Below are 17,495 nucleotides of genomic sequence, written 5' to 3' on the forward strand. Positions count from 1 at the left end.
AACAAGTTAATAACCTTCATTTTAACACCTAATCGCCCATGGCAATCATTTTTTGTCTTTTTTTTCTCGTGCGGTGCGTAACTTTTTCTTCATTTTGTGTGGGTTACGAAGCTATAAAGGCACTTTAGAATTTTTTTTTCTTAAAAATGTGAAACAAAAAAGCAATAAAAAAGCTTGTTAACGCACGACGACACACGACGAGATTTTTTTTTATATGTGCGATACGTGCCTTGTTGTCGTCGTTGCCTAGTTGCTTCTTGCTTGGCAAATTGGTGTCTCGATAAATAATTAAAGGATTTTTCAGCGTAGAAAAAAAATCTTACATACGATACGATTTGATGGCATGACATCAATAACAACAGGTCCTTTTATATTACTTTTTTTCTCTATCATTGCACACACACACACAAAATCACTTGTTGTAAACATCGATGTGAAAATTTAATGTCTTAGCGAAATATACATAAATATAGGAGGGAATACTTACTTTCTGCAGCAACAAATTGCTGTTGAACAGTTAAAATGATAAAAATAAGGAGGAATGTACAAAATGGAATTGATGTTGTTGTTGGTGTTTTTGTCTCGGCTGTTGCTGCCGCCTTCCGAGACACTCGTTTCGGATGACCAGGCGTTAGCAGCTTGGCCATTTTCTGTTGATTAACGTTTCAATACTCGTATTGTTTTGTCGATGACTGGTTAATGTAACTGCAATGCAAAAGATAGGTCAGAATTTTGGAATTTTCTTAATCCAAAGAAAAGTAGCGGTCTGTTTTGTTCTGCAAGCTGATGCAAAATTGCTTCAAACACACATGAGAATTACTTTCGGCTCAGTGAAGCACTATGATTGGACAAACAAGCTTCTCTTCATATCATTACTGATGAAGTATTAATAACTCTATCTCCATACTTATACTACAATGAACACTTTGCAATCTATTCAATTTAATCGCCCTCTTATCGCTCGTTTTCCATTACATGCACCTCATACGGCACACTTCAAGAACACTTGACTTGCCTAGCCAGGTATAAATAATTATGATCGTCTATTATTTAATCATGTGATTAAAATGCTCGCTATTTGTGGATCACATCATTGTGCGGGTCAGTCAATCTACTATATACAATTTGATGTCTAATTAATGAAGAACGAATGCAACAATTGCGTTGCTATTCATGTGTAAACAGTAATTGAGACATGAATTTTACGGAGGAAACTTAACTGAAGTTAATGAGTTAAATAACATATTTTCTTCTTTTTTTTAAGTGGTTCTGATATGTGAAACTATTATTATGCATTTAAACAAATTTAAAGATATTTTCTTACATTTTTTTTTTAAATTTTGTTTTAATTTTCTAGAAGTTTCTATTAAAATGCAAAAAAAAATGCAAGTCAAAAATTATTTTTTTTAAATTTTTATCAAAAGAATAAAATTGTATTAATTGATTTTTTTTTTAATTTTATATTAAGTAAAATTATTATTTTTTTTTATTTTTTTTTAAATTTTTTTTTAAATTATTATTTTAACTTAAAATAAATAAAAGCTTAAATTAATATATAATAATAATTAGAAATTAATTAAAAAAATTTGATATTTTTCACAAAATTTGATTTTAAAAGTTAAGACTTTTAAGTTTTTCTAAAACTGAAGCTTAAAAACAAATATTTATTTTATTTATTGTTTTTCTTAAAAATCACATAAACCTTTTAAGTTTTACGTTAAATTTTGAAATTAAAAAGTAAAAAAAAATTAAATTATTCATAAGGAAAATTAAAAAAAAAATAAATCAACTTATGCTTAAATTATTTTTTTAAATAAAAAAAAATAAATTATTTATTTAATATTTGAAATTTAATTAATATTTTTTGATTTATAAATTAAAATTATTTATTAAATATTTTAAAAATAAAAAAAATCACTTAAAAAAATAAAATTAACTTTAAAAAAAAATCTTTTATTTTATTTCAAATTTAATAAAACTTCCTTCAATTCAAAGTCCTTACAAAAGAAAAACTTTTAAACAAGTAAAGTTTTTAATTTCAGTTATTTTCCTATCTAATTTCTAAACTTAATGAAGTCTTAACTCTACAAAACGTATCAAATATCATTATCATCGAACAATAATTGATTTTGCATGCTTATGGTTTTTGCTGCCTCCCTAAACAACATTACCGGGGCAAAAAGATTTTCCTATCTCCGGTTTTCCCGATCATATTAAAATATAAAATATGAACTGCAAAATTTATTGATAAGCCAAAAATAATAATAACCGGTATCAGCAACGGCTCTCCATAGATAAACGAGGATCCGGAATTGTTTATAATAATATTTTCGCAATTAAATTTAAAACCGCATCATATGCAACAGCAACGTTCCGACACAAAAAAAAACTTCTCATGCATCATTAAATCGATAAGTTGCACAAAAAGTCAATATATTTTGATTTTGTTTAATTTTCCGTTGCCGGTTGAAGTTTGAGGAAAATTGCGGTAATTGCCATTCGATGGACAACGTTACAGGAAAAAAAAATGAATAAACAAGAGTGAAGTTATAATTGCATCTCAACGTTATCAGTGACATTCTATTTAACAAGTTTCAACAGTTTATGCGTCATCAGGTCCATGGACAAACAAAATATGGCTTCCATGCATGTGCTGGTTCACCTTATCAGCCTCTACGCAAACATTGACATTTTTTTCGACGATGTCGTTGTTGTTGTTGTTCAAACTGGGCACAAAAGGTAACATGCAGGTCCTGTGATGTGCGACTTTGAGCACATAGACAAACATAACAAAGTAATAATAATTGAATTGCATTTTGAGTTGCTTTTAACAATATTGTGTGTGATGTTGTGTCAATGTTTCACCTGTTTTGTCGGCGTCGCTTGCTTGCTGCATTTTTTGGGATGCAACAACAACAACAACGACGACGACGGCCGTTTGTATAAGCAAAAACAATGAAAATGACACAATTTCAGTGATGTGTGACATTCTGATAACGGAACATTTTTTTGCTTTGTTTTGGTCGTCAACATGAGCAACAAAAAGTCATTATATTAATTTTACGGAGGAGGCGTCTGGTTTCGTTTTTATGTGCTTAACGAAGACAGCAGGCACAGTAATACATCAACATGGAGGAGGACAAAAAAAAGTGAGTGTGACACAGTTTTAGATAAATTATTCAAAAGCATCAGCAACAATGAACTTAGTTTTGCAAGTGCTTTCGAGGTTAAAAAGTAGCCTCCTCTTGATGATTTTCGGGGTTTATATCTTTCGTTTTTTATTTGAAAATTTTACAAAAAATTTTTAATGATGTCTATCCGCGAGTATTTGAAAAAAAAGATTTTTTTCCTAGAATTTACGCAGTTTATTAAAATTTGTAAAAAATTAAATTATTATTTTAATTAAAAATTTAAAATTAAATATTTTAAATTAAAATTAAATTAATTTACTTTTTAAATAATTAATTTAAAAAAAAATAAAATAAAAATCAATTAATAAATAATAATTTAATTATTTTTATAATTTATAAAAAATTTAATTTTATTTATAATTCAATTTTTATTATTTTTCAAAATTATTGATAATTTTTTATTAAATTTTTTTATTTAATAATTTTTTTTAAAAACTAGATTTCTATTTTTTTTTAATTTTAAAAAATTATGAAAAAAAAATCAGAGGAATTTTATTTTTTAAAAAATATCACAAAAATGCGATCAAATCAAGAATTATCTGTAAGCCTTTGGAGTTTTCTTTTTATTACATTTCAAGATTAACGTTAATTACTGTCCAAGCCATTTACGAAAAATCCCATCTTTTTAAATGGACAGCAAATAACCGACATTTATAGCCGCCCTCTTTTGTCCTCATACCGCACTCATCTTAAAGGAGAGTCGTAACATTACAACTTCCATAAACCCCAAATTTCCTTCGATCCTTCTGTTATTTACTGTCGTGTAGGAGTACCCGACGCACGACTTTGTCTGTTTTATTACAAAATTTTTTTTCTGCATGCTTTTTTATTATTATTACAGCAACACAAGAACAACATCATCACTCAAAATGATGCCCCAGCGAGACGTTCGATGTACCACAATAGACTCGGTCATGTTACTTTCCTGCTAAATTGAAATCTCTGTGCCTCGATACCGAAAAACATCCTTTATTTGCCTATAACTGTTTGACAAAGTGATGTAATTATGTGAAGTTTGTGCATGACGCGCGTACCGAGAGAGAGACTGTTGTCACTCAGCTTCAAATATTTACAGAAGAGGGACAACAAAGTTATATTGATATTACTATATCATTATTACAACAACAACAACAACGACGAAGACTGTCTCGCACTCTGAACAAAGTGAGTGAACGATATCAAAATTTCATATATTACGAGATTTTTGCATTACTTTAATTAAAAAATGGAGTGCTGTCATTTGGTTTGAATAACAACATCATGCGATAACTCCGTAGGGTCGAAACTATTCGCTCTGATATATTGAGTAAATATTTTTTTTTTAGTAAAATATGAATAATAATAACGTTGATGAGAGACTGATGCGTGAGGTGACGCACAGGAATTTCCTGTAAGTTTTTATTTAATGAATTTTTATCAAGTTTTCGCGGAATAAAGGATTTTTATTAAAAAAACCAATTTTTAATAAAAATTGTTTTACCCAGAATTTAATTAACAAAACCACTAAAGTAATTATTACTTTTTTTGTCAAAAAGAAAGAAATTTTTATATTTCAGTGCATTGGCCTGAAGAAAAAAAAAATAGAACGAGGAAGTTGAAATATATGCATGTCGATCAAATTTGGAGCATGCTGAGTGATTTATTGAAATAAAGTAAAAGTTATTTTCATACAAAGAACAGTTTTTAATGTGGAAAATTTATGGAAATTGTATTTTGTGACATGTTTTCAAGAAAAAATTTTATTCTTGAATTTTTTCTTTTTTAAAAAAAATTATTTTAATAATTAATAATTATATTATTTAATAATTATTTATTTAAAATTTATAGAAAAAATTTATTTATAATTAAAAATTAAATATTTTTTTATTTAATTTTTGATAATTTTCATTCTACAGAATGCTTGTCAACTTATTAGTCAAGTAAAAAGGTAAAAAAAAAATCTTATGAAATACTAAAAAAATTAAAAAGCAAACCGTCAAATGATTTCTGTGTAAAATTAAAAGTTAGAAAATAATTTATTAACAAATATTTAAATTAAAAAAAAAATCAAGAAATAATTAGCTTTAATTTTTAAAGACTTTATTTCTTAAATTACAGATGTCAAAAATTTATGGCAAAGTTAAAATTGAGAAAATTGAAAAAAATAAATTGAGTTATAATATTGTCTATTTTAAATGCCAAACTTTCATAAATAAAAAAAATGACTTATTTCCTTGGGAATTTTTTTTTATTTTTTAAATAAGGCCGCTCCAAATTTATTTCGAACTTTTTGTCCCAAAAACTTTTTTTCAAAAAAAAAATGTTGAAATACTTTTTCATACAAAATGAAAAAATTTTAACAGTTTTTGTCATTAATCAATATTTTTGTTGATTTTATGGTATCTACATTGAGATTTGATAATTAAAAATTTATATCAGAGTATTTCAAGTTAAAAATTTAAACAAAAAAATTTCGTAAAAATAACTGTCAAAAAATTTTGAAAATAATTTTTTTTTTTTTTGAAAAATTTTAAAGAAGAAAATTCATGTCAAAATACGATTTTTAATATAAAAATTCTTAAAAATTTTGGAAAATTTCTTGAAAAAATATGAAAAAAGACCGAAAAACGGTCAATTTTGATGAAATTTTTAACTTTTTTTTTTTATTTTGCCCTATTGGATTTTCGACTTTTGAAATGGGGCATGGGAAAAAAAGTTCAAAAAAAAATTGGAGCGGCCTAAAAAAAATAAAAAAAGGTTTTATAAATTTCCCTTTAAAGCACGAAAAATTCGTCTAAAAAATCATCTCCGTGTAAATTTAGTTCAAATGTTATTTTTTTTTTGTTTCATAATCGAGCCTCTTGATCCGAATTATGAGCTCTTTATCGCAGGTGTGATAGGTACATAGAAGCCAGACATTTCAACTGTCAATATAAAACGCGGCAACACAAAATAATAATATTATTAATAAAATCTCTCTATATTGGCCACTAGTCACATCCGTCTCTGTCAGTTTTTGCCTCCACACATTTTACGTGTATTTTTTTTTTATTTTCGTATCACAAACCGATATTATTATGGAATATATATTGAATATATTTCGGTTATTGAATTTTGATTGCTTTATTATATAGTTTGTGTGTTTGATGTGTGATGTGAATTTCCTTTTACTCATATTAGTATTTTTTTTTTTTTGCATGGTTGTCAAAAAATGATCAACGGTTAGATTTCCTCCGCTGCTGTTTTGTTGGTTTATTAATAATTGGAGGATAGCCAATATTTTCGCATCACGAAAAAAAAGTGATAGACATCTAAACGGCAGCGCGTAACACAAAAATATCAAAATCACGGTAATTTGGAATATTTTGCATCATGTTCCTTTCTTCACAAGCAGCAAATCGAATGAACATGCATAGTGTACATCAGACAAAAAGTTAGTTTTCATTAATTAATTTCATTAAAAACTATTATTTTTTGTTCGGTTTGCTCTCTCTCGCCAACTCTTTTGCCTGCCAGAGTTTCGCAAAGTGTAGCAAGGCATGACATGCAAGCTAAATAATGTACAGAAACTTTTCAGATTCACCGTAAAATGGAGTTGTATGTGCTAATATCCCTAACACAATATTGTATTTTCATGCAAGTTTGTTAGTTTCTTCCTCCGTATTTCCTCTTGCAGTGCGCGCGGTGTGGAGCCTTATAAATTAAGACAAAATAACAAGTTTAATTTACTCTCCGTCGTAGCGTGCACGACTCTATTGCGAGCAGATTGAAAGATGTGTGTGTGTGTGGCTGAGCCCTTAAAACTTTTAACTGTTATGGCGAAAAGTACACAACTTGAAAAACCCAATTTACGACACTGCTGCCCGAAAAAAAAAATTTTTTTTTTTTTTTGACGATGTTGGAATGCGATACGGATACCATTAAAGTGGCAGCGTGTTAAACATCATTTTTGTACAAAAATCCGATTGTTTCTTTGCAGCGAGATTCTTATCTGTCTATAAGTTCATCGTGGAGTATTAGGAAGTCAAGTTATAAAGCCGAATAAAAGTTTTGTGTGTTCAAAAGTTTGTTCATAGGAAAAATATTTAATGTGGTTATTTTTTTTTTTGCAGTTGTTCATCCTTTCTCTTGTTTTTCTTATTTTTCTACCGTCTTTGTCTTTCTTTTTCGAGATCCCTGTTGAGTTGTCCAGTAAAGTTGGTTAAAAAGACAAACACATGAATTTTAATGAAAATTCATCGATTCATATTTTCATTCAGTTTAACTCTGCGTTTGACTTTTCGGCATCTTCGTCGTATTTTTGTGCTAAAAGTTGACAAGTATTCTACAGCAGGATATTCAATTCAATTTTCTTGTTGCTGCAATAAGCTCAAATAATTTTCAGCTGTATTTTTCTTTTTTTCGGGAAAATATGATGACTTTTTGGAAAGACATGCAACGCAAATATTCATCTCGGGGAAATGAGATTTGAATTTTTCTCGTTTTGAGCAAAGTGAACAATTGAAGCGCATTTTTCGAGGGATTTAAAAGTTTGGAAAAATTTAATTTAATTTTAAATGAATTTAGGAGGTATTTTTCATGTTTTATTAAGATTTTTTTTTTAAATTGAAATTTTAAGACTAAATTTAATTCAATATTTTCAGAATTTTTATTTTTTTTTCTGTTAAATATGAGATCATATTTTAAGATCCTTTTAAATCATTTTCGATATTTGATAAATTTTACGATTTTTCTAAACCAAATTTTTTTAATTTCAAATTTTTTTCTAATTTTTGAATTTCATTGTTTAAAATTTGTTAATACTTAAGTTGGATTGAAAATTATAAAAAAATTAATAGTCTTTAAGGTTTTTTTTTTTAAATAATTTTTAAAATTTTATTAACCTTATACTATAGCTTTTTTCTAATTCTTGAAGTTTTTTAATTTTAATTTTTTTGAATTTGAATTTTTTCAATTTGTTTCAATTTTAAAGTAATTTTTAAAGTAATTATAAAATATTTATTATTTAATTAATTTTTTTTTTAAATAATTTCTAATGAATTTTTGCACTTTTTGGTTTAAAAATTTTTTTTTTTCGATAATTCGTAAGTTTTTTTATTTATTTTTTTTTTTTTAATACAGAAACAGACAAATTTTTTCAAGTGTAAAACCGCATTTTTTCCCCCGAAATGCGGTAATAAAAAGAATGAAGAAACAATTTTCCGGGCACAACTCACTCAAAAGTAGAGAAGAAGAAAATTTAATACCCCACGAGACCTCCTTGCCTTCTTCTTCCTCCGAAAAATGTTATATTTACGTAAAAGTCTCTTTTGTGCGAGTTAGCTGGAGCATTAGCTTGGCATCTGCCATGCAAATAGAAAATTTATTGTTTAGATTTTGAATTCTTAAGTACTTGATTATATTATGACAATTATTATGATTGTCATTGTCTGTTTGTTCGCTTTCATTTCTTCAGTATTCTTGCTTTTTTGTTTAAAATTTAAACGATAATTTGTTAATTTGCGTAGAACGAATAATACTTTTTGCCCCGCTAATGATGTAGAAAGAAGCAAAAACCGCACACAAATATTTACATTACAAAGTTTTTAAGAGACAGAGTGTGAGTACTAGTAATACATTTCATTCATTAAATCTGTAGTGAATTATTTATTATGGATGCTTTTGTATGTCGTTCGAATCCACATAAAATAAGCGACTGCATCACACATTCGAGTTGACTCGAGATACAGACACGTAACACTTTTGCTTTTCAAGTGGATACATAATTAATTCAAGAGTGCACACAAAATTAACATTTTTCAGTTATTTCCGAGACACATGAAATTTCCCCATTCATTATTCATCGGAAATTTTCACAGGAATCCTGCAAATAAATATTTTTTAAATTTCCATTTTATTTTTTTTTTTTTTGCTTTTCATTATCCTTCGTTATCACTCATCATCATTTTAGAAATAAAATAGCAAAAAAATTATTTTAAAAAAATTACAATTATTCACAAATTTCACAGTAAATCTCATATTGTTCGCACAGAAAAATCACTTTCGGTATAGCGCGCGTAGAAGTCATGAATCTTTGTGATGTGTCATTGTTGATTGATCCATCAATAAATCCGAAACAGCAGCAACGACGATTTTTGTTTTGTATATTCACGTTTTTTCCGTATGTGCAAGCGAGTGAACGAAAAAAAAATTGTTCCGATCTGAAATTCTAGCAAAACTCACATAACATCTCTACCGTGTGAGATTCCGAATATAACTAACTGGTGTGTGGCTCGTGTAAGACGGCGAGTTGTTGTTGTTGTTGTTACTATTGCGAGGAGAGTGCCGTTCGTGTGCCAGGGAAGCAAGAGTAAGGAAAACAGGTGTGTGTGTACGTACAGGAGGAAAAGAGTGACTGCGCAGGAGAGAAAGTGCTCAATTAAAATATTAGGGTGGAAATTGTATGTCAAAAGTTCAACGGTGAATATTTCAATTTATTTTTGTATTTCAATTTTTGTATTGAAATTTTTATGTTTTTTTATAAAATTAATTTTTTTTTAAATTATCAGCTAATTTATTTTTGATTTTTTTCAGTTATATATTTTTTTTTAAATTTTTTATATTTTCAAATAAAAAAAAATTAGTTGATTAATTGAAACAATTTAAAATTTTATTTTATTTAATTGAAAATTTAATTTATTCTAAAATTAATAAATTTGCGCTAGAATAATAAAAAATAAAATAAATTTATAATTTTATATTATATTATTTAATTATTTTAAAAAAATTATAATTTCAAATTAATTAAATAAAAAATTCACTTCTTATTTTCTATTTTATCAATACAAAAATTCGCTTTTTTTATTTTTAATATTTATTTATTTAAAAAGGTTTCAAAAATTTTTTTTCTAAAATTTTTATTCGTTGTTCTTATCTTATATTAATTAAACGAAACAGTTTTTTTTTAATATTTTAAAACAAAATATTTTATTTCTTTTTTTCATTTATTTATATTTAAATTAAATTTATTTATTTAATTAAATTTTTATTTATTGAAATTATTTAAAATATTTAGTTTCATTTTAATCTTGTTTAAATTTTCCTTAAATTACATAATTTTAATTTTTTAAATTTTAATTTAAAAAAATATATATTTAAATAAAAAAAAACAAATTCTCACAAAAATTAAGAAAAAAAAATTGATTCACCCTACTTTGTGTACGTTTCACCTTTTCAAAGCTCATCGTTTATATGAAATTTCCTCTCTCCGGTTTTCCGTGCACACACGCAATTTCCCTCACACACCGACAAACACACAAAAAAAAATAATTATCACATTGTATGTCCGTTTCCACTCAGACACAGTCAAAAGAGCAACTCTCAAAGCAAGAATTTTTCGTGTCATAAAATACATGCCGATCTATGCGGATCAACTTTTACTTATTATGACACTCACCGAAATATATTCACCGAGAATTTGACATCCTGAGAGCAACACACACACACACACTCGTATACGCCACAAACAATATTGCAATTCACTTAAAAAATACCACCAAAACAGGATCATAATAATATTACACAAGTCAGTTGAATTCTGTTCTGTTACGGGAACGAACGGAGCAAGCAGTTACTGCCATAATTTTCATTTTTTTCGTGTTTTGTTCGCGCGCGCCAACGAATCCGAATAATAATCCGCGTGTGTTTGTCGTGTTTCCTTTGCAAAAGCAATAAAAGTAATGCATTTACACGTGTTTCTGTCGTCTCGTCGTCGACGGTCGTTTAGAAAAAAAAATAAAAATGAAAAAAAAAAGATTTGTTTGTGAATTATGAGAAAGGGGTTTCTCGCGTGTGATTTATTATTATTATTATGTTATATTGTTTAAAGAGCGGAATTTACATAATTTGTTAAAAAAATTACAGTGCTAATGTTAAACAGCGTTTATAATGAATTTTTTATTATAATAAATTAATACAAAAAATTAAAAAAAAAAAATAATAAAAAAATAAAAGGGGTGAGAATCTCAAAAAAAAAAATATTTATATAAGAGGAAGTGGAACAAAAATTAATTTTTTTAACAGGAAATTGTATTAATTGTTTCTGAGTAATTGTACAACATGAAAACGTATCCATGTCATAATCGTTGCACGAACTGTCATAGAGCTAAACAAGCATTTGGGGGTGTTAAAAAATATCAAATTAAAAAAATTATGGTAAGTGTGTAAAATCCTTTATATAACTTTTATTTAATTGTTTTCATTAATTTATGGAATTTGTTGTTGTTGCTGCTGTTTTTTTATTACTGCTAAAGTTCACGTCGTATTTATGAATATTTTCATTTCCTGCCGTTATTTTGTGCTGCGTTGAAAAATTGCTGCACGAAAATATTTTCTTTAAAATATTTGCGGCTTCTGTGAAAAATTTCAATTACCAGATCATTTTACTAGACAATTCTCTATAATTTATTTGTCTGTTTATCTTTTAAAAATTTATATTCGTTTTTTTTTTTGGTATGCCAAGACATAAAAAAGGCAATAAAATTTTAGAACAAAAAATGTTCGTCGTTCATCGCAAAAAAAAAGACAGAAAAAAAGAAGCATCAACAGCAGCAACTTCATCAACAAAAAAAAAATGAAAAAAAAGAGCCATAACCCGTAATAAAACAAATATTTCATACGTGACTGATAGACCAATATTTATTTGATTGACTGTGTGTGTAGGAAGATATTTTTGAAATTTCTCGATGAAACAATTTCAAATCGAATTATGTCGGTGTGTACGTATGTTAAAAGGATAACGAGGAAAAAAAATTTTTTTTTTTTTTTTTTTTTTGGGAAAAAACACAGAAAGAAATTGAGATGATACATTGGTTATCATTAGACATGATATGCAAGTGTGCTGCAAGCGATAATTTTCTTTTGTTATTTGTTTTGGTATTCATTTCTTTTGCTGTACCCTTTATTATTGACGTCGACGGTTGCCTATCAGCAGAACAGACAAACTAACATGTGTTGTTAAAATGTGGTGGCGGCATTTCTCGTTTTTTTTTTGCGTTGTGAAAAATTAAAACTTCGCAGTTTGATCCAAAAATATAATTTTTCAAGTTTTTTTTTTAATTTTTATTATTATTAATCAAACACAATTTGTCCATTCAAAAAAATCTTAAAAACTTTAAAATTTTTATTTTGGTCTTTTTTTGGCGGAATAATTTTTTTTTTTTTAATTTTTTATTTATTTTTTTTTAGTTTTTTCTACAATTATTTATTAACTCTGAAAAAAATTATTTTTTTGAAAAAAAAGAGATCAACATATTTTTTTAGTAAAAAAATTATTTTTTTAAATGATAATTTTTTTTTAGTCCAAAATTTTTGATAAAATTACAATTATACTTATTTTCATCAAAATGAAAAAAATTTTTTGTTGTTTTTTAATAATTTTTTTGAAACTTTCAAATTAAAAATTGATTTAAGATCATTTTAAATATTTTTTTAATGTCAAAAAATTATGTTTTTATTTTTTTTTAAATATAATTAAAATAAATTAAAATTTGAAAAAAATTTTTTTTGAAATTTTGAAAAACTTAAAATAAAAAACGATATATTTTTTTTATTTTGCCCCATTGGATTATTGACTTTTAAAATGGGGCATCGGAATTTATTTTTGATTTTCGTTTGGAGCGGCCTAAATAATAAATTTAAAAAAAAATTAATTAAAAAAAAATATTTTTGATAGTGCTCAAATAAAGTTTTTGTTAACATAACAGAAAATATATTTTTTAATTGTTTAAATTTTTTATTTAATTATTTTATTAAAGATCGAAAACTTTCAAATGGTAATTTTCGCGACTTTCGAACACTGCGAAAAATTAATTTTTCACAACAACATGTATCTGTCTCTCGCGCGCGTATTTCTGTGTCAAACCCTAAATATTATTAGCCATTTATACCGCCGCCTGCCGCTTGGTGTTAGAACAGAATACCGCAAAAAATCATACAACTGGCGATAAATAACAACAACGCCAAATATGTAGAGCGAGAAACTAGTTGTGCCACGGGCCAGAACCAAACGTGCAGTAATCAAGTGATTACGTGCGATATATTTGTATTGTTTTTCTGAAAAAAAAATTTCTCTACATGTGTTCACGTGTATGACCGAAAAAAATTTATTTAGTAGGTGATCAGAATGATTTTTTCCAAGTTATTCGAAAAAAAAGAGAACTCTTGAGCTCTGTTTCATTCACTGATTAGATGATGTTCAATTCACGCTCCCGGCAATCTAGTCCTTTCCAAAAAAAAAAGAGTATAAATTCTGATCCTTTCTACCTGCTGATGTTCATAATAATTTAATATCTTTGAATGAAACAGCAAACAAATGCCTCTCATGCGATATCATAACAACAAATACAACAACATTCGAATAAAATTTTCTCTCTTTTTGGTTGTCGTACGTAACTTGCTGCAGCAACCGTAAAACAATGACACACACACACACAATTATTAGCTTAAAATTTGGTCAATATTCGAGAAAACATTGTTATGTTGCATCAGTCATTGTTAATCCGAGACAAAATTTGTACAAAAATTGTGTATCCTTTCAGTCTTTCGTCTCGGAGCACACTTGAAATTTATTTTTGAGGAGAGGCATTGAAACAACTTTAGACCGAAGGACCATTGTTGCATTTTCCTGAACTTTTTCTTTGTTTACATTTTTCATTTAAATTAGGTACCTTCAAAAGTCAAGTAGGGGAATAAAAAGTTGTTGCTTCGCTTTTCATAAAAATCCCATTAAAAAATATATTTAAAAAAATATAAAAAAAAAATCAACTTTTGAAGTTTTTTACTTCTAAAAAAAATTTTAAAAATATTTCTTGAAAAAATAAAAAAGTAACTAAAAAGCATGAAACAAGTCATCATCGAACATAATACAAAAAAAACATGCAAAAAAATGTAAAAAAAATTACATTTGAAATTGAAAAGAAAAAAAATTTATTATTTTAATTTTTTAATTATTATTTTTTTTTTAAATTAAAAATTAAATTTAATTAATAAATTTAATTTAATTAAAAAAGATTAATTTCGAACTCATGATTTAAAAAAAATAAAAATGATATTTTTTGTATTATGGTTCTTTTAATATTTTGAAAGTTAAACTCAATATAAAAATTGATGTAAAATTAAATAAAAATTTCTTCATTAAAAAATCCTGACGATAAATTGAAATTCCTGTCCACAATTGTTTATTATTTTTTTTTTGCATTTCGCAGAAAAAGATACCTGACCAAAATAAACAAAATCATCCGTAATTTATTTAGCGTACCATAGTTTGCTATTTATGCAAAGGGAAATCACAAAAACAATGCACAAAAAATACGCATTAATAGAGAGATGCGAAATATTTGCATGTAGCAGAGATACAAGACACAAAAATAATTGCAAAATCACAAAAAAAAAAATTTTTGTCCCTTTTGTGGCTCAATACAAAAAAAAAATCAGCCAAATCTCATTTATTATCGTCATCATGCCGCCTGCTCATCATCATCCGTGATGACATGCAATGCAAATAAATAAAAGACTCGAGTGTTTATGTTCCTCGGAGAAATTCGAGCATTGTTGAGGCACGTAATGCATTAAAAATTCAACAATTCGCCCGATTATAGGACAACGACGATGAAATTTTTACATAAGGCGCACAAAAATAAACTTGCAACATGCTTTTTTTCTTCCTCTTCTTCCACTTGTCGCACAAATACGTAGAAAAAAACACAGAAAAAAGTCGTAAATTCACACAAAACAATTTTGCATCAGCAGCAGCGTGTCATGTCAGTAGTTGTCAAAAATAAATCATAAAAAAACTTACCTTTTTGTCCTTTTTGTTGAATTTTTACCACAATTTTTTTTTCTATTTTTGGATCTTTTTCTGTGAAGATCTTCGATTAGCTACGAAAGTCTTTCAATATTTTTTTTTGTTCACTTTCTTTTCCCTCTCTCACTATCTTACAACTCTGATTGATTGATCGATCTAAAAACGTAGGAAGAAAAAAAAATTAAATGGAAATTTTCATCGTGAAAGATTAACTCGACTTAAAAGCGCAGGCAAAACTTTTAAATTAAAAAATGTAAAAAAATAAAGTGCAAGAACTTGTCGTTTTTATTATATTTGGACACACATCATTCATATCGTCTCGGCAACAACAACAACAACAACGAAATGTCAACTTTAACTTGTCGGCAACAGCAACAATGAACAACAACAACAAACACAAGAGACTCGAGCAAACAGATTGTCGTTTGCAGAATAAAGTTTTTCTTTCTGTGTATTTGTCATTTGCAAGGCGAGCGACGTACCTACTAATCTTCTTCTTAACTTTATATTCTTTTAATTTGATTACGAAATGTGAGTCAATCGTGATTTGGCACGATATGCAAAAGGAGACGCCTGGTAGTTGACGATGAAATTTTCTGGGCGATGCAATAATTCATACACGGGTCATTTGATGAAGTATGCAGCTTTTACCATTTTTTATGGACTAATAAGATATATGAACACACCTTACAGATGCAGTGGCGTTCGAAAGGAGTGTTATTTGTAAAAAAAAATTAAAAATTATTTTTACATTAAAAATTTAAATGTTGAGCTCAACGAAGAGATAAAATCATAAATTAATTAATTTAATATTAAAAAAAAATTAAAGTCAATTGAGAAATTTTCTTTATAAAAAATCTTAAAAAATTTTCTATTAAAAATATTTATTTTATTTTTTTTTTCATTTCTGAAATAATTTTAGCTATGTAAGTTAATTTTTTTTTAATTTTCAAAAATAATTATTAATTTATTATTAATTTATAATTCATTTTGAAAATTTAAAAAAATCTTACAAAGTTAAAATTGTTTCAAAAAATAAAAAAAAATATGTAGTAAAAATTTTAAAGGAAATTAATTTATATAATTTATTTTAAAGGAAGTAAATTTAATTAATTTTGCCGGACTTAATTTAAAAAATTTAATTTTTAATTTATTTTTTTTTTTAATTTAATTTTTTTTTTTAATTTTTTATTTTAAATTTTAATTTAATTTTTCTTAACTTAATTTTTTGATCTTTTTTGAACATCTAAGCTTTTCATTAAAAGTTTATTTTAATTTATTTTTTTATTTTGAAAAATTGTGTAATTTAGGAAATTATATAATTAAAATGTCAGAAAGATTAATAAATTTTTAAAAATAAAAAAGAATAAATGTTTCAAAGAATATAATTCTTTTTTTAATTTTTTGTTTAGAGAATTTTTTAAAAAATTTTCATAAAATCAGCGATCATATTTTATCGAAAAAAAGCTACTTTTAGAAATTTTAAAAATATCCAATTATTACTTTCAAAATATTTTTTCACGCCTCTGCAACTGAATAAAAAGTAAAGGTTAAAGCAGCAAAAACGATTACAATTGCATGCATCCACTTTTCGCGTCTTAGTTGTTCGAAAAGGTATTTAAGATCTCAGTAGAGACCATTTATCACAAGTATGTCTTAATAAATTTCTCAATTTAGTTTTTTTTTTCGCGTTTTCTACTTGCAGTCGGTACATTTGCGTGAACGAGATAAGAAAATAATGCCTGAGAGAAAATTAGTGTAGATGTTGATCTATTTATGTAGTTGTCTGGATTTTTTTCCTGCACACGTATTAAGATGTACTGAAAAAAAATGGGATTATTGTTTCTCGTCTGATGAACTTCGCTCCTTCTCTCTCGGCATGGCTTGGATTTTTAAGCTACAAAATGATTTTTTTTTTTGCTCGTTTGCCATTATTTCTGCTGCTGCTCTGTTGCACCTTAACCACTGCACGGCGTTCCATGCAAAGTTGCCTATTTCTTCGTTGTTTTTATTGTTATTATTATTATGATACATGTATTAGATACTTTATTTTAATAAATATATGTTACAACAAACAATAATAATAGCGCGCGCGTCTGCAGAAAACGGAGCCTCGTACGATGAAAAATATAACGAAAATTAATGAGATACTATGTTTACAAAATATACTGCTGCTGCTGCCTTGGTTTGTGTGTGCACGAGCATCACGGTAAACATTTTCCATCATATTATGTTGTGTTGTTTGATACCCCGTTCCTTTTCCTTACTTGATTATTACATTTTTCGTTCTAAGCCTCGTTCTGCGAACGACGACAACGATGTTGCATCAACGCAGAAAAAAAACAAGTCAGAAAAGCGTTACTTGCCTTGTTAGCATGTACTGTATAAAAAAGCAGAGATGAACTCCAGCTAGCAAAGAGTACATAGGAAATAAAATAAATGTCTACTTTTCGTGTGTAAATATTCGCGCTGTACCACGACGA

At 26.8% G+C, this 17,495-nt stretch overlaps 1 protein-coding gene across 2 annotated transcripts in view; it reads right to left on the reverse strand.

Annotated features, from left to right (window-relative positions):
* LOC134832576 (tyrosine-protein phosphatase Lar) overlaps positions 1–17,495 on the reverse strand; it is a 62,661-nt gene that overhangs the window by 37,943 nt on the left and 7,223 nt on the right. For both annotated transcript variants that reach the window (XM_063846641.1, XM_063846640.1), the window contains exons 2-3: positions 15,007–15,168; positions 488–705 (exon numbers count right to left, since the gene is read on the reverse strand). In XM_063846641.1, coding sequence (XP_063702711.1) covers positions 488–647 — 160 coding nt within the window. In that variant the 5' untranslated portion in view covers positions 648–705; positions 15,007–15,168. The remainder of the gene's footprint in view (positions 1–487; positions 706–15,006; positions 15,169–17,495) is intronic.

This window comes from Culicoides brevitarsis, chromosome 2 (assembly GCF_036172545.1).
Source record: "Culicoides brevitarsis isolate CSIRO-B50_1 chromosome 2, AGI_CSIRO_Cbre_v1, whole genome shotgun sequence".
NCBI classification, from domain to species: Eukaryota; Metazoa; Arthropoda; class Insecta; order Diptera; family Ceratopogonidae; genus Culicoides; species Culicoides brevitarsis.